At 61.8% G+C, this 15,353-nt stretch overlaps 1 protein-coding gene across 1 annotated transcript; it reads left to right on the top strand.

Annotated features, from left to right (window-relative positions):
* Positions 1-6,265: 6,265 nt before the first annotated feature.
* ERFE (erythroferrone) lies at positions 6,266-13,377 on the top strand. Its single transcript, XM_047085580.1, has 8 exons — positions 6,266-6,451; positions 8,634-8,756; positions 9,347-9,449; positions 10,419-10,663; positions 10,739-10,847; positions 10,939-11,029; positions 11,896-11,974; positions 12,837-13,377. The coding sequence occupies exons 1-8, from the start codon at positions 6,266-6,268 to the stop codon at positions 12,933-12,935; spliced, it is 1,035 nt and encodes a 344-aa protein (XP_046941536.1). The 3' UTR covers positions 12,936-13,377.
* Positions 13,378-15,353: the final 1,976 nt, after the last annotated feature.

Here is a 15,353-nt window from a genome sequence, read left to right as displayed (position 1 = left end):
GCAGACAGCAGGTGGAGACGGGGCACCAGGATGGGCAAACGGATTTGCCTCACAGGAACTGAACACTCAAGGGACCCTCACGGGAGACAGACACTAACATACATTCGCACGAGGAACGTCTGCAGGGCAACCCAAGCCATCTTCTTCTCTTCCTTGGAAAACAAGGACACATCGGTTTGGGGGCCAGTATGGACTTCCAGAAAGAAGAACGGATAACCTTGGGACATGTGCAAAAGCCCACCAAACTCTCAGGCCCACAGGAATGAGAGCACCTGTCCTGCCCCAAAGAGCTCACGTCTGCCGGGCGGGTGCACACTTGTCTTTCTCACAGACGGTGTTGGGTAAACTGAGACTCCTCAGCAGCCCTGAGACTTTGGTGACCAAAGAGTGCTACACAGTGCCTTCAGTGGCCACCAACCCAGGCTCAACTCCCTTTGGTTCCCAGATGAGCCAGGGTCCATGGTCGCTTCTCACCACTTCCGCTGGACTGGGGTTTTCCAGTATCTCGCAGACAAGACCCTCCTGTTATTGAGCATCTTTCCTGTACCAGGCAGGGACAGTGACTGCTGGAATCAAGCAGTTGACAGTCCCATGTAAATATCTGTAATAAACGAAGTGATCCAATGACACCTCACTGTGGTCAATTCAGACCTCTACCCCAGTTGGTCGACCAGTTGGCCTGGTGGAAAGTATGAATTTTGACCAGGAATCCGTGACTTAAGAAGGGGTGGTCACAGGGGCGCCTGGGTGGCTCGGTCGGTCAGGCGTCCGACTTCGGCTCAGGTCATGACCTCTCGGTCCGTGAGTTCGAGCCCCGCGTCCGCCTCTGTGCTCACAGCTCGGAGCCTGGAGCCTGTTTCGGATTCTGTGTCTCCCTCTCTCTGTCCCTACCCCATTGATGCTCTGTCTCTCTCTGTCTCAAAAATAAATAAACGATAAAAAAAATTAAAAAAAAAAAAAAAAAGAAGGGGTGGTCACAGCCACACAAAAGGTAAGGCTTTCCGCTCCTCCAGGGCCATGTCCTTCATCTTCGGTCCCCAGTGCCACTCAGCCGGAAGTGCGGCTACTGTTGCTGCGTGCAGGTGATTCCCCCAGGCCCCTGGATCACGCACACGGGAGGGTGGCCAGGCACGACGTCGATTAGTTGCAGGAGGAAGTGGGCTGCAAAGAGAACCTCCCTGCTTGGAATAAACACCCCAGGAGCCAGTGTCACTTCCCCAAAGCTAATCGGCTGTCCCAGGGCTCTTCAGGGCCAGCAGCTGGGGTTATCTGGATCGCAACCACACTTACGAATGTAATTCTTCTCACAATGGCAAGACAGAGCCACCAATATGTACCCTCTTACATTAAACTCGAAGGTGAGCTAGGCTGATTTTTTAAGTTAATCAGTCGAAAACATGGAAACGATGAGCAGAAAATACACCAAGAAACCCTCCGGGTGGAAGTGAAAAAGACCAGAACTTCCCTTGCCAAACCTAGGCGGCCCACGGACCTGTCCAGGATTGCACGGCTTACCCCCAGCACTTGACCCGGGCCTGGCAGGTAGCAGGGAACTGAGCAAATGTTCACCGAATGAGCTGCTGACCCCAGGTCGTGAAGGCTAGACCTGGACGAGTGACCTTGGGCCAGTCCCGAGATCTCAACCTCAGTTTCCTCATCTGTGCAATGGGGGTAATCACACGATTCAAGAATTAGATGATGTCATGTGTTTGGAAGGTTCCAGTAAACAGCAAAGGTCACCTTCCTGGACATTGGGAGGCCACACAACAAGTTGACTTCAGGCTCCCACTGTTTTCGGGGGCACAGGGAGCTTTTATTCCCATGACTTCATCGGCAAAGGTCCTTCCTTTGGAGGAAAAGAGAAGAGTGAGAACAGCTTGACTACAGCAGGCTGATGGGAAGCCAGGGCTGAGGCCGTGACATGAGGGCCCAAGAATGAGGATTAGGTTTCAGCCAGGCATGAGGGCGCACGGGGGAGGCCACCTCGGGCTCCGTCTGGGCCCCCTTCTGTGCCCACTCATTCAGTACTTCCACCCTGAGACCCATTACCTCAGCCCCAGATGCTGCCCCGGCTCTGAACCCCCGGGCTGCTGCCGCAGGGGGGAGGGGGGGGGGGGCTGGGGGACAAGCTGTCTGGTGCCACCGGAACCTGTTTCTGGTGCTCCTTGACCTGGGGGAGTCTTTGCTGAGGCCTGCCCTCCTCTGAGCAGATTTCACTCCCGAAATGTGACCCCCAGAAACGGGGAGCCCCACCTGCAGGCCCCATGCTCTGCGTTCCCCCGCCCCAGGGCCAGGCTGTGTCGTCACCTTGGGACGGTGTCACGGGAGCCTGCACCAGCACCAGAACCGATTTGATTTGGGCCCTCCGGCAGGGCCCATGACATCACTAGGATTGTTCACTGTTTGGGAAAATAACTGGGTTTCACATGGCAGCTGTCCTCCAAGCTGGCCTCAGGCGGGCTGGGGCTCTCCACTGGGAGGTGGAAATGAAGTCACGTGAACATCTTAGGGACCCCACGCCCCCAACTGGATCCCTCCATTCCCAGGGGTCCCCGGCACTGTGAAAGGTACACAGTCAGAGCCTCGCCTTCCGTGGCGTCAGGTGGGCCAAATGGCACCCGGCCCTGACAGCAGTACGCCTCACGTCCCTGCGGACGGGATCCCGGCCAGCAACCAGCAGTGGGGAGCCCAAGCAGCCCGGCCTCCATGCTGAGGCCACCTTCCTCCTGGCCTTGGCTTTGTCTGCTCATCCCTCACGTGTGAGTGGGATCCCAGACAAAGGCTCGGGGGCAGCGGCCACTATGCCCGCTCTACAGAACCAGCAAACTGAGTCTCAGAGGGATGAGTGCCTAAAGGCCCCATATGTGCCTCTTCCAAAGCCACACATGACCTTTGCTCCAGGTGGCCAAGCAAGAACCCGATTTGCTGAGCAGACCCACTGCCGGGTCTGTCCTGTGCTCCCATCATGACAAGGCTTGGAGCCCCCGTCTTCACGCAGGTCTGAGGACAGCCCCCCGTGACGTGGTGCTGATGGCCCGGGCCAGGGACCCTCACCACCGAGGCAGCCTGGAAGGCAAGCAGGCTTCCCTCACGGCCCCACACGGCACCCACCGTGACCTCAGCTCACCCTAGAGCAGCCCCAAGGGCATGTGTCCCTTAATCCCAGCTCGCAGGCAGGGAAACTGGAAGGAAACTCCAAGAAGCTCCAGGACAGACCAGCCACCCGCCGGGGGGTGGGGGGGGGGGCAAGCCAGGGCTTGAACGTGGCCTCCACGAGGTGTCTCTTTCCTCCCACCGCACAGGGCTGCCCCCCACAGCATTCTACCCACCAACCCAAGTGGGGAGTGCTCCCTGGGTTCAAGAGTGGTCAGCCACGTGCGTTTCCCTGGCCTTCGCTCACAGCCAGACCCCCGTGGGCAATCCCCACCTGTGCTACCTGGTTGTCTCAGGGAAAAGACAGGGCCACGCGTTCATCCATAACCCGCAAGCGCATCACGTAGCTCCAATTTCTCGCCATCCAGAATAGGAAGGACCGTAAAGGACAAAATCTGTGGCTGTGAAGATGTGAGCACGCCCAGGGGGCGAGAGGGCCCGGCCCCACCCCCAAGCCCAAGCTGTGTGTCCCTGGGCAGGCCCCTCACCTCTCTGGGCTAGTCAGTGCGGTCCATGAGAAATGGATGAGGTGCTGGGTGTGGGCGTGCTTTTTCAGAAACATGAAATTACTGTTCACGGGCTGCACTTCCTGGAGCCAGGAGACTGCAGGTTTCGGCAAAGAGAACACGCCCCACGCTTGGCGTCCAGCGGTCCCAGATGAAGTCTCCCCCCCCCCCCAGAAATGAAAATGATCAAGATTTTATTTTTATTTATTTATTTTTTTAATTTTTTTTTTCAACGTTTATTTATTTTTGGGACAGAGAGAGACAGAGCATGAACGGGGGAGGGGCAGAGAGAGAGGGAGACACAGAATCGGAAACAGGCTCCAGGCTCCGAGCCATCAGCCCAGAGCCTGACGCGGGGCTCGAACTCACGGACCGCGAGATCGTGACCTGGCTGAAGTCGGACGCTTAACCGACTGCGCCACCCAGGCGCCCCAATGATCAAGATTTTAGTAGTGGACTCCGAGGCCCGTGTCCCAGCACACACAAGCACATTACAAAGTTCTGCACACCCAGCTTCTTAACAGACTTTCCTCGTGGGACCAGAAAGGAGAACCCACCCGAGAAAGGCTTAATCCTTTGAAGGCTTTACAATAGCCTCCACTGATTCGGGAGCGAATGTCCTCGTTAGTAACAACACTGCTGAATGTCTGCAGAGGAAATAAGGCCGGATATTTTGTTAAGTACATATCATGCAAGCCACTATCTCTCAGTTGTCTTCTGGAGCGAGCATCTGTAATTTCTATAGGAATTTCCATTTTTCATTCTGCTGAGAAATTTTTTTTTTCAAGATTAAAGACAGAACTTCTCTGTTGTAGTCTTAATTTGCCTCTGAAAGATATCCTCACAGAATAAGTCTATGAGACACACTGACCCCCAGGGAACAAATTCTCAGGGTGAGGCAGGGTATATTTTTGTTTAAACACTCTGACCCCCCCCAAAACACCCCAATTCTACCACCATATTCACATCCTACAGAAAAAGAGGCAGAATCACAGAACAATGAACACCGAACACCAGGCTTTTTCTAAAATATGAAGTATTTCCTGTGTTCCCCACTCCCCCCAGCCCCCCTACCCCTTCCCTGTCTGGCGTAGAAAACCAGCCACCGAAACAGGGCATGAGTGGGGGGCTCCTGATTTAGGATTACCCCCAGGCTAGGGAGCCACCGCCTGCCACACTCTGTGAAATAGGACAGGGTGAGGTTCAGAAGAGATGACCCTCGGTGGGGGCAGACCTTTGCAAAGGGCAATCGTTAGCTGTGTCTTCTCCCACTCGTGAACAAAGGACACTGTGTGCCCACCAGGTGCAGGCACTTCGGTGCTATTCCCATGCCCTTACCTGCCATGGGGAGACAGGAAGGCAATGGGCATGTAAGGGAACAAAGCAGCCCAGAGGGGATGAGGGAGCTGGCTCTTTTCAGGGAGGAGCCTGGAGTTCAAGCCTGCAGGATCTGGCGCCCCATGCCAGCAGAGCCCTGTGCCTGGCACTGGAATCTAGCCCCCACACCTGGCTGGGTCACCAGAGGGCTCAGAACTCCCAGCCTGGGTCTAGGTGCAACCATATCCGTGCAGGGTGGCTGCCCCAGGTTGTGGATTCCCCCCCCCCCCCCCGTGCCCCTGCACCGGGATGGGGAAGGACAGTGCACTCTGAGTTTAGGGCATCCCAGCCATGGGCAGAAGGCAGCGCAGGGTCCCCACCTGGGAAAGAGGCACTGGGTAGGGTCTTTGGGTGTCGTCCCCGCTCCGGTGTACTAAACCTATGTTGGCAAGGCCTGGACCTCACGGGGCGCCACCTGGAATAATGGGGATGGGATGCCTCGAGGTCCCCACAGACCATGCACGGAACAGACAGGGATGAAGGGATGCTCCCAGGCTCAGAGGAGGGAAGCGACCCGGCTCCCCGTACAGAAAAGGCTGTCAAGACGACAGAGGGTCCAGGGCCAGAAGAAGGGGCACCCAAGCCCCCCTGAGAAGAAGAGCTGGACAGCGCAAAGGAATGGCCCCGGGGCCTGGAGATGGAACGCAAACCCGCTCGACAGGAGGGGGCGCTCTGGCCAACGCGAGCGAGGCCTCCCCCTCCGCCTCGCCTCCCCGCGCCCCTGTTCGTTCCCGTAGTCCCCTCCTCGCACTTCCAACCCTATGCCGCGCCCCCGCCCGCACACCCTACTCTCTGTACGCAGCCCCCCCACCCCCGCTCCGCCGCGGTCCCTCCTCCCCTCTCCTCACCCCTTCTCTGCACCACCCTCCTCGGCTGCAGCGCCCCTTCCCCCGTTTCTCCCTGCTGCGCTCCCCCCACCTCCAGGGCAGCGCCCACCCCGTCCCGCGTTGTGCGCGCGCGCACACAGGCACACGCGCGCGCATAGGCGCAGGCACACGCATTCGTACACAGGCACACGCGCGCGCGCACAGGCACACGCACCGCGCTCGCACACAGGCACACGCACACGCGCGCGCACACCCGCTACAGCGCACGCCGGGCCCGGCAGGGGGCGCAGGGCCGTGACGCGCGAAGGGCGAGGCGGGGGATTCAAGCGCGTTATAAGGCGCGGAACGGGAGCGCGGTCCCCGAGACGCCGCGCTCCGAGCCCAGAGGGAGCCGCCGCCCGCATGGCCCCCGCCCGCCGCCCCGCCGGGGCCCGCCTGCTCCTCGTCTGTGCGGGCCTGCTGGCCGCCGCCGCGGGCTTCGTCTCCCCGGAGCCCGGAGAGCCCGCCGAGAGCCGCGCCCGCCAGGAGCCGCGGCCCGGGAACGAGCTGCCGGCGGAGAACCGCGCGGGGCCGCCCGCCCGCCCGCCGGTAAGACGCCGGACCCCCTCGGGCCTCGGTTTCCCCACCCGGAGCGCTCACGTCCCTGAGATCCCGGGGAGGGGTGGGGGCACCGAGGGCAGCGCGGCGTCGCGGGCGGAGACCGGGGCTGGCCCGGGCGTCCGCCTTCCTAACGTGCGGTGGAAGCGCGTGGCCGGCGGGGCTCCGGGAAGACGCGGGGAGTGTGGACGCGGCCCCTCCGCGCGGACCGGCGCCGGCAGGGCCAACCTTGGCCGGGACTTTGGGGGTAGTTCTGCGGCATTAAGGGCAAAATTCCACTGGCTCCGCGTGAACCGCCTTTTCCCCGAGGTGGGGGCAGAAGGAAGTTGGGAAGTGGGTAAAATGTAAATAACTCGACCGGCATGAAATTGGGAAGAACCTATTTGTGAAAGTGTGACCGCCGCTCCCCGAATTTACTAGGCGCAGTTCTCTCTGAAAAACAACAAAGAAAGTGCTTCCCTTTCGGTCTGGGGAGCGTGGCGGGGGTGGGGGCCGTGTGTGCAGGGCCCCTAGTGACCTGCGGCTTCTGGCCCTGAGGGGATGATCTTGAGCTCGGCCCTGCGCTTCCTTCTGAGGGCAGCACACAGTGCCCGGCCCCGAGGGTGGGAGGAGGGGACTTCAGAGGAGCCCTCAGCGCCAGGCTTCAGCTCACACTTGGAGCCACCAAGGCCAAGGACACCGCCTCCAAAGAGGGCTCCCTGGGAGGAGCCTCCCCGAAGTGCTTCTCCCACCACTGGAAGTCAGGAAGGCCAACCCCACCCAGACCATGGGTCACGCTTTCTGGAGAAGGGTGGCCAGATGTCAGGATACAGTCACCTGGAAGCAAGAGGCCTGGGTGCTCCCAGAAGGGGTTCTGGCCTCGGACTCTGTTTGTGGGGCCCACACGGGACCAGAGGCTCCCCCACCTCCTTTCTGAGAGCCTCTCACAGCTGGGGACCCCAGTGGGACAGGACAGCTGCCTGCCACCCACCCACACTGCCACGGGCCGCCTCCCCCGGCCCCAGGGTGACTCGCCTCCACCTGTTTCTGCCCCCCCAAACCAAACTGGGGTCCGAGTACTGGCCCAGCTGGGAGGGTCAGCTTGGCGCGCCCGTCCAGCCTCTGTGGAACCCTCTGGGCACGCGTTCCCGACGAAGGCGGAGCGAGGCGGTGAAGTGGAACCCGGTCCTGTGTCCACGGTGAGCAGCTAGTAGGACGGCACCTCGCCGGGCCCAGGAGGCCCCGGGCACTCTGAGCCCTTTCTCTGCCCAAGCCCGGGCTCTTCTGGCACGGGGGGCCCCGTGTCCCCACCACTGCACACTAGCTCCCGAAGGAAGGCCCCAGGCCCTGCGGAGTGGCCAGGAGACCGCCAGCTCGGTCTCCGATGACAGGCCCTGGCCAGCTCTGAAACCCCGGCGTCCTCCCTTCAGCCACTGTTACTGGCTTGTGACCTCATCTAAGCCCTTGGGCCGATTTCCTTCCCAGCTGGTGGCCTCACCTGGGGCCAGACCACCTGAGGCCCAGTGGCTGATGAGCCAAAGGCCTCTCCCTGAAAGGCACCTCCTGGGATTTTGCTCCGTGTCGGCACTGGTCAGAATGCAGCGTGCACAGGAATGGATGTTTCTAGAATCACCCCTGTCCTTGTTCTGGAGGTCCTGAGGAGGCTGAGTGGTGTCACTCCGCATTCATAACAGATCAGTGCTAGGCCGCCGGGCCTCCTAACCGTCCCGTTCTTGTGCTGTCAGCTGCCGTAACCCGTGTCCCTGGCACTCCAGCGGGGGCCGCGCAGGGGGCCCTGGTGAGCCCAGTGGCCTCCTCCCGAGCACTTTTGAGCTGGCGGGCTCCCAGGGAGCTCCTGTGGAGGGAAGCCGGAAGAGGTGGGCCAGCCGGGCCAGGATTCTCACCTGCTCGGTGCTCCGCGCCCCCTGCCCCCCACCCGCGGCCCAAGCCCTCTTGTCCACGGAGCCCAGGCTGCACTGCGGCCTGGTCACCCTCGCTGCGTGGGGAGGGCGGAAAGCTCGGGCTGGGGGCTGCGCCGGCTTTGAGGACACCAGTGCTGACAAGGACCAGGCCCCGAGGGTGCGGAAGGCCCGTCCTGCGCACGGGGACATCCTGAAAAGTGTCCTGTCTGCTCGGGGCGGGGGCGGCGCCCACGACGGGAGGCAAACCGGCCTCACGGCTGGCTGTGTTCCAGGAGCCCCCGGCCGAGGGGACACAGGGCATCGAGCCCAGGGATGCCTGGATGCTCTTCATCAGGCAGAGTGATAAAGGCGTCAACGGCAAGAGGGGAGGCAGAGGCAAGGCCAAGAAGCTGAAGGTGAGCACGGGAGCTCCAGCAGCGTGTGTGCACGTGTGTGTGTCCTGGGGGAGTGTGTGTGTGTGTGTGTGTGTGTGTGTGTGTGTCTTGGGGGGGCACGTGGGGAAGCAGGGGGCCTCCACCTGCAAGGCCTTCCCTGCACCCCCAGCCCACCACCGTCACCCCCTTGCCCCCCTCCGCAGCCCCACGGGCACACCCCGAGCAGTGCCAGCGAGGACAGACCCTCACCCTTGGCCTGGGGTCGGAGAGCACAGAAAGTGCCAAGCTGGGGCCCCAGGTGACCCGGAATTTGAGGCCTGTTGCTATCATTTTTCCTGCACCCCTGGAAAGCCAGGCAGCGCCCTCAGCGACCCCCTTTCGCTTCCGTCTGTACCCTAGGGAGGGAGGCCCGGGCTGGCCTGGGACGGCCGTCCGGGAGGGTTGCAGTCAGGCTGGACTGACACACCCTGTGGTTCCCGACAGGTGGGGAGCCTGGGGGCCCTGGAGACTGCGGGGTTCCCTGTCTCATTCCTTTTAGCCCGAGACCTGGCACCTGCTCTTGATGTCTAGCTCACTAGACATGTCTCCTCACTGCTGAGGTTCCTTTTCAGCTTGGCTTCCCAGGGCCCCCGGGGCCCCCCGGTCCCCAGGGCCCCCCTGGCCCCATCATCCCACCTGAAGTGCTGCTGAAGGAGTTCCAGCTGCTGCTGAAAGGTAGGGGTGCGCCCCTGTGGACACGCACCCTTGGCGTGAGTGGGGCCGGAGGAGGGTGTCCTGGAGGAGGTGGCCGGGCATGCCCCTGTGGGCCAGCCCTCGAGGAGGCCCCTGCTCTGTGACGGGGGGGCTTGGGTGAGGCTGAGGGTCGGGTTGGGGGTCTGGGAGGAGCGTGGTAAGGGGGAGGCTTCGCAGGGGAAGGAGGACTTGGCCACTCGGGGACCAGCACCCTACCCCATCTGGGATTGGGGCCAGGGGACCCGTACCCCCAGAGTGGGGACCATCAGTGAGGGATCAGAGCTTCTTAACTTTGCAAAGTGCTCCTCTGATCACAAAGCAACCATGGGGATTTGAGACTCACCCCGGGCCCTGGACTGAGACCCCAGCTTCTTCCCCTTGATCACCTGTGTCCCTGCCTTTTTCCCTGGCAGGTCTCAGCTGCTGGTCAAGAGCCCCACGGGAGGCAGGGAGGATGGTGTCCTGGGCAGTCCGGGGCGGGGGGGGGGGGCGGTGCAGGCGGGGCGGCGGAGCTGTTATGTCCCCGGGGACGGCCCTGCATTGGGGCAGCTGCTGAGTCCTATCTCCCAGTATCTTCCAGAGTTCACTTTATTATGACAACTATTAGGAGAGCCTTTCCTCCCCTTCAGTTCGCTATAAGCGGAGAAGACAGGAGTGGGCAGGGGGAGGCGTGGGCAGGATGGAGAGGTGAGGCAGCAGAACCTGGGCGCTGGTTTCAGTGAGTCCGCCCCGAGCTTCCCGGTAGCCAAAGTTCGAAGGGAAAACAGGAACAGCCGCGGGCTCGGGAAGCCACGTTTTCCAGGCCCGGCAGGCGGCGAGGGGGGTCTCCCGTGGATCCCGGAGCGCGGGCGCCGGCGCGTGGGGCGCGTGCAGTCGGTAGTGGATCCGGGGCAAGGGTCGGGGACGCGGGCAGGTGGGCGGGCGGCGCGGCCACCGCTCGCTCTGTGCCAGGCGCGGTGCGGCAGCGGGAGCGCGCGGAGCCCGAGCCCTGCACGCGCGGCCCCGCGGCGGGCGCGGCCGCCCCGCGGGAGGACGAGGAGGCGGCGGCGGGGGACGCGGGCGTGCTGGCCCTGCTGGCCGCGCCCCTGGCCCCGGGCCCGCGGGCGCCGCGCGTCGAGGCCGCCTTCCACGGCCGCCTGCGCCGGGACGCGTCGGTGGAGCGGCGCGCGCTGCACGAGCTGGGCGGCTACTACCTGGTGAGCCCGGGCCGGCGGGGGCGGGGACGGGGACGCGGGCGGGCGGGCCCGGGCTGACCTCCGTGCGCCCCGCAGCCCGACGCCGAGGGCGCCTTCCGCCGCGGCCCCGGCCTGAACCTGACCAGCGGCCAGTACACGGCGCCCGTCGCCGGCTTCTACGCGCTCGCCGCCACGCTGCACGCGGGTGAGGCTCCCGGCGGGCGGGGCGCGGGGGGTCGCCCCCGTGCGCTCGGAACCCCGCCGCCCGTGACCGCCCCCTCCCCCCACCCCTGCAGCGCTCGCCGAGCAGCCCAGGCGGGGGCCGCCGCGCCCCCGGGACCGCCTGCGCCTGCTCATCTGCATCCAGTCCCGGTGCCAGCGCAACGCGTGAGTTGGGGGGGTGGGAACTCCGGCACTAGACCCGCCCCCCCCCCCCAGTCTCCTCACCCCACCCTAGCGCTGCCCAGCTTGGAAAGACCCTGTCCGCCAGCGCCGCCGCACCAGCTGCCGGCGACCCTACGCCTCCTTCCCGATCTCGAAGTCAGCTCCCGGCCCCATCAGGCCATCCTTTTCCAGCAGCGGGGGGTGGGGGGGCGGCGCACGGTGCTTACCCCGACACTTTCCCCAGCCTCCCCGCTCCCCTCGCCTGCGCTGTCACCCGGAGGCCACAGTGCCCGTGCAACCCATCACCGTCCCCGTCTCTTCTGCCTGTGAACTTCCTTCTCACCGTCCGCTCCCTGACACGATCCCTCTTTTCCGTGGCACCTGCACCCCGGAGGGCAAGGGGCAGCACCCTCTGTATCCCCAGCGCCCCCAGTGGATCCCAGGCACAGAGCGGGCGCGCGCGCTCCACAGCAGTTGGGAGACGGAGTTCAGAACTTCCCAGTCCGCGGTTGGAAACCTTCCATAGGTTGGCCTGAACCCACTTTTTTGGCATCACTGCTGCCACCACACCCCCACTTCCAGCTGCACCGGCCTGTGTCCTCTTTGCAGCAGGGCCGGGACCTTTCAGCCCTGGCCTGGGCCCAGGCTTGCCTTTCTGGGCACTCGCAGAACCCCCTTGGCCCCGTGGAGACTGTCCCCACTCCTCTGGAGGATCCAGTTCGGATGCCACCCTCCACCAGAAGACCTGGCCAGGACAGCTGTTACCGCTGCACTGAGCTGGGCGGCTGTCGTTTGCCGGGGTGGTTGTGAGCACAGGAGGTTGGTGGGGCCCGGGGTGCGGGCTGACGGTCTTCCCATTTTGGCTGCAGCTCCCTGGAGGCTGTCATGGGCCTGGAGAGTAGCAGCGAGCTCTTCACCATCTCCGTAAACGGTGTTCTGTACCTGCAGGTGCGTGGGACAGGCTCGGGCACGGGGGGCAGGCACCACCTGGGCAAGGCTAGGTGGGTGCTCAGGATCCCTGGGAACAGTGCCCTCCGACTCCAGGCCTGGGAGAGATTGGGGCCGCACCGGGGAGCCCACACGGGTTCGGGCAGAGCAAAGCCTCCCCCCGGCCCCGGGCACGGCCGCCGTCCTCAGCTGCCGCCCTGCTGCTCAGTCCGCTGTGTTCAGACCTCTCCGGCATCCCACAGAGGACTGGGGCTCCCTGTAGGGACAGGTGGCAGGAGGGAATGGAGGTCAGCTCTGTGCCCTCAGGCTGACACTGTAACAACCCTGGGCCTGTTGCAACCGTGGGAAGCAGATGTAACTTTACACAGGATCCTACGTGACAGTCTCTTCTGGCACTGTGGGGCCCTTGGCAAGTGACAAATTGATACGTGGGATTTAGTAAAAGAGGAAGAGTTGAAGTGCAGACGTGTGGAGTGACAGCTGACCCTTAAATAGCAGCATGCCAGGCCTCCCCCCCCCCCAGCTCTTTACGTAAAGTACCTGTTTTGAGGTCAGTACTGCTGTTTTTCCTCCGTTCACCAGAATGGAAAGTTTTTATTTAAGTGTAGGTGATGTACAGCGTTCCCACTGTTCACAAACACGGGAACGAAGGCAGAGAAAGGTTACGTCGTTTGCTTAAGCTCCCACACAGTTGGGAGGCCAGAGCTGTGGTCGCTGTAAGGCATCGAAGGGTCAGGTCCCAGGCACTGCTGGGTGGCACGGGGTCCACCTGGGGTCCTCGGATGCAGACGGTTGGGGGAGTCCCCAGATTCTGCATTTGGGGGGCTGGCGGTCCCCAGGCTGGCTCTGACCCTCCCTGCAGATGGGGCAGTACGCCTCCGTCTTCCTGGACAACGCCAGCGGCTCCTCCCTCACCGTGCGCAGCGGCTCCCACTTCAGCGCGGTCCTCCTCGGCGTCTGAGCGGCCACACCGGGCCCTTCCTTGTGCCCGGCAAACAGAAGCGGGTCCGAACAATATCCGGGCCGGGCGGCGCCGGAGTGGCGGGGGGCCAGGCGCCGGAGGAAGCCCTTGGAACTGCCCGTGTGGGTCCTGCCGCTCAGCCCAGAGACGGCCCAACTCCAGCGGCCCAGGGAGGTGACGTGCACACTGGCACCAGGAGTGATTTCAGGAGGTCGTCTTTCAAGAGGAGGAGAGCCCCATCGGGCTGTTACTCGGCAAACGTTTCTATGGGGCTCAGCGCCCAGAAGCACTTGCTTTGTCTTGGGGGAGTTGGGTCCCAAATTCATTGTGACACTGTATCAGTGATGGACTGGGGCGGAGAGGCCAGCGGTCGGCGGGGGGGTGGTCCTGTGAGGGGACACAGGTGTTTCTTCCCAGGTGCCGCTGAGGAAGTTACACGGCAGCCCGGGCCACGGTGGCTGCAGGGACCTGGTGCCACAGGGGGGGTGGGGGGGGGCAGGCTAGTCTGACAAGGGTGTGTTCAGGCCCAGAGGGAAGAGGGCGGTGGCTGCAGTCACCTTACCATCTGGCAGGCTTCAGGACGGTGACCAGGTCTGCCCAATCTCCCAGAGCACACAGTTCGTGTCCCCTCTTGGAATCCCAACACCTCCCTCCTGCAGGGGGGATGGGGGGGGGCCCGGGCACAGTACATGCGAACTGGGCATTCGGTGCCCTTGGCAGGCCTGGTGCGATTCTCAGTAGGACTGGTACCCACCCTACCAGGAAGGCCCGGCTGCCGTGGGTCCTGCCTCCCCTGGCTGGCTGATAAGGGCTGCTGCGGCCACACCCTTCTCTGGATTTCCCTTTGCATCCAGTGGGCATATTTTAGAGAAGCTTTTACCCTTGAAAAAACCACGGACCTCTTCCTTTATCTCAACCTAAGTGTATTACACACCAGTTTGTTGAAGTATTTATTGTATGATCTTGCCGGGTGGAATGTATTTATATAAATAACTGACTTCGTGATGTGGTTCCAGTGCTAAGAACTCTTATTGCAGGACTTACGCACAGTGACAAAAACAAAGCGCAGACCTGAAAATAAAGAACCTTAAACATTTAGGCCAGGTCCACTCAGGACGGCTCTGGGACGGTGGCTTTCTGGGCACTGGGGACTCGGGAGTCGCAGACTGGCTCCTGGTTGAAGATGCCGAGTGGATAAAAAGCGTTCTGTTCCACGCCTCTGGAAAGTCAGGGGTCCTTCTCTTCAGTGACACCCCACCGTATGGAGTCCCAGCCCCCGGCAAGGAGGCTGGCTCCACACTCTCCGGGGAAGGGTGTGCTCAGAACGTGGCGGGGGGACTTGCAGGCCAGAAGGGGCGATAAGGCGCCTGCGCGTGCTGGGCGGGGCCAGCGCAAGTTACCAAACTGCTGCTTCTAAGGCAACGTGGTGGAAACTTACATCATCCTGAGGCAAACACTTAAGGGAGGCCCAAGAGCTGCTTTACTAAAACTCGGTTGCGGTGATCATGTGACCGGTTTTCCGGATCAATAAGGACTTGAGAAGTATTTTAGTTTCTTCCTGCAAGCAGACTATGCATTTATTTATTTATTTATTTTTTTTTTTAACGTTTATTTGAGACAGAGAGAGACAGAGCATGAATGGGGGAGGGTCAGAGAGAGGGAGACACAGAATCTGAAGCAGGCTCCAGGCTCTGAGCCATCAGTACAGAACCTGAGGCGGGGTTCCAACTCGTGAACCATGAGATCATGATCTAAGCTGAAGTCAGACTCTTACCCGACTAAGCCACCCAGGTGCCCCTACAATATCATCTCTCTTTTTTTTAATTTTTAAAAATATTAAAAAAAAAATTTTTTTTAAATGTTTATTTATTTTTGAGACAGAGACAGAGCATGAATGGGGGAGGGTCAGAGAGAGGGAGACACAGAATCCGAAACAGGCTCCAGGCTCTGAGCTGTCAGCACAGAGCCCGACGTGGGGCTCGAACTCGCGGACCGCGAGATCATGACCTGAGCCAAAGTTGGACGCTTAACCGACTGAGCCACCCAGGCGCCCCCAGACTATGCATTTTTTAACATCTTCACCAGAAGGGTCCCCCTTTCAAGTGTCCTCACAACTGACCTCAGCCCAGCACAGAGCCAGCTGCACGCACATGCCTAACACTGGAAGCTGGATTTCAGAGGCGTTTCCGAACAGCAGCTTGGCTGCTCCGGCCGGGAAAGCGCCCGTTTTACACCCAGGGGGTCCAGATGGGGGGACTCAGGAGACCCGGCAGTCCAGAGACCTGGGGCCCGACTGCACCCATTATCAAGGGAATCAGAAATTAGCCGAATTCCATGTCGTTCGGGGAGGGCCTGCCAGAGGCACCTCATGTATCGGGCTACCCCCCCCCCCTCAGCTAGGCCTAGCACCCCGCCCCC

The sequence above is a fragment of the Lynx rufus genome, unplaced genomic scaffold (assembly GCF_022079265.1).
Source record: "Lynx rufus isolate CCGP_SWC_20201006 ecotype Redwood Valley unplaced genomic scaffold, mLynRuf1.p SCAF_2, whole genome shotgun sequence".
NCBI lineage: Eukaryota > Metazoa > Chordata > Mammalia > Carnivora > Felidae > Lynx > Lynx rufus.
Note: the sequence above shows the minus strand (reverse complement) of the source record. Positions and strands in the feature narration are given on the sequence as shown.

Excerpts from the sequence above, each read along its gene's own strand:
- ERFE (XM_047085580.1), top strand. The coding sequence starts at position 6,266 with ATGGCCCCCGCCCGCCGCCCCGCCGGGGCCCGCCTGCTCCTCGTCTGT. Across the intron at positions 8,757-9,346 it reads GCAAGGCCAAGAAGCTGAAG|CTTGGCTTCCCAGGGCCCCC; the intron begins GTGAGCACGGGA and ends GTTCCTTTTCAG. Across the intron at positions 9,450-10,418 it reads GTTCCAGCTGCTGCTGAAAG|GCGCGGTGCGGCAGCGGGAG; the intron begins GTAGGGGTGCGC and ends GCTCTGTGCCAG.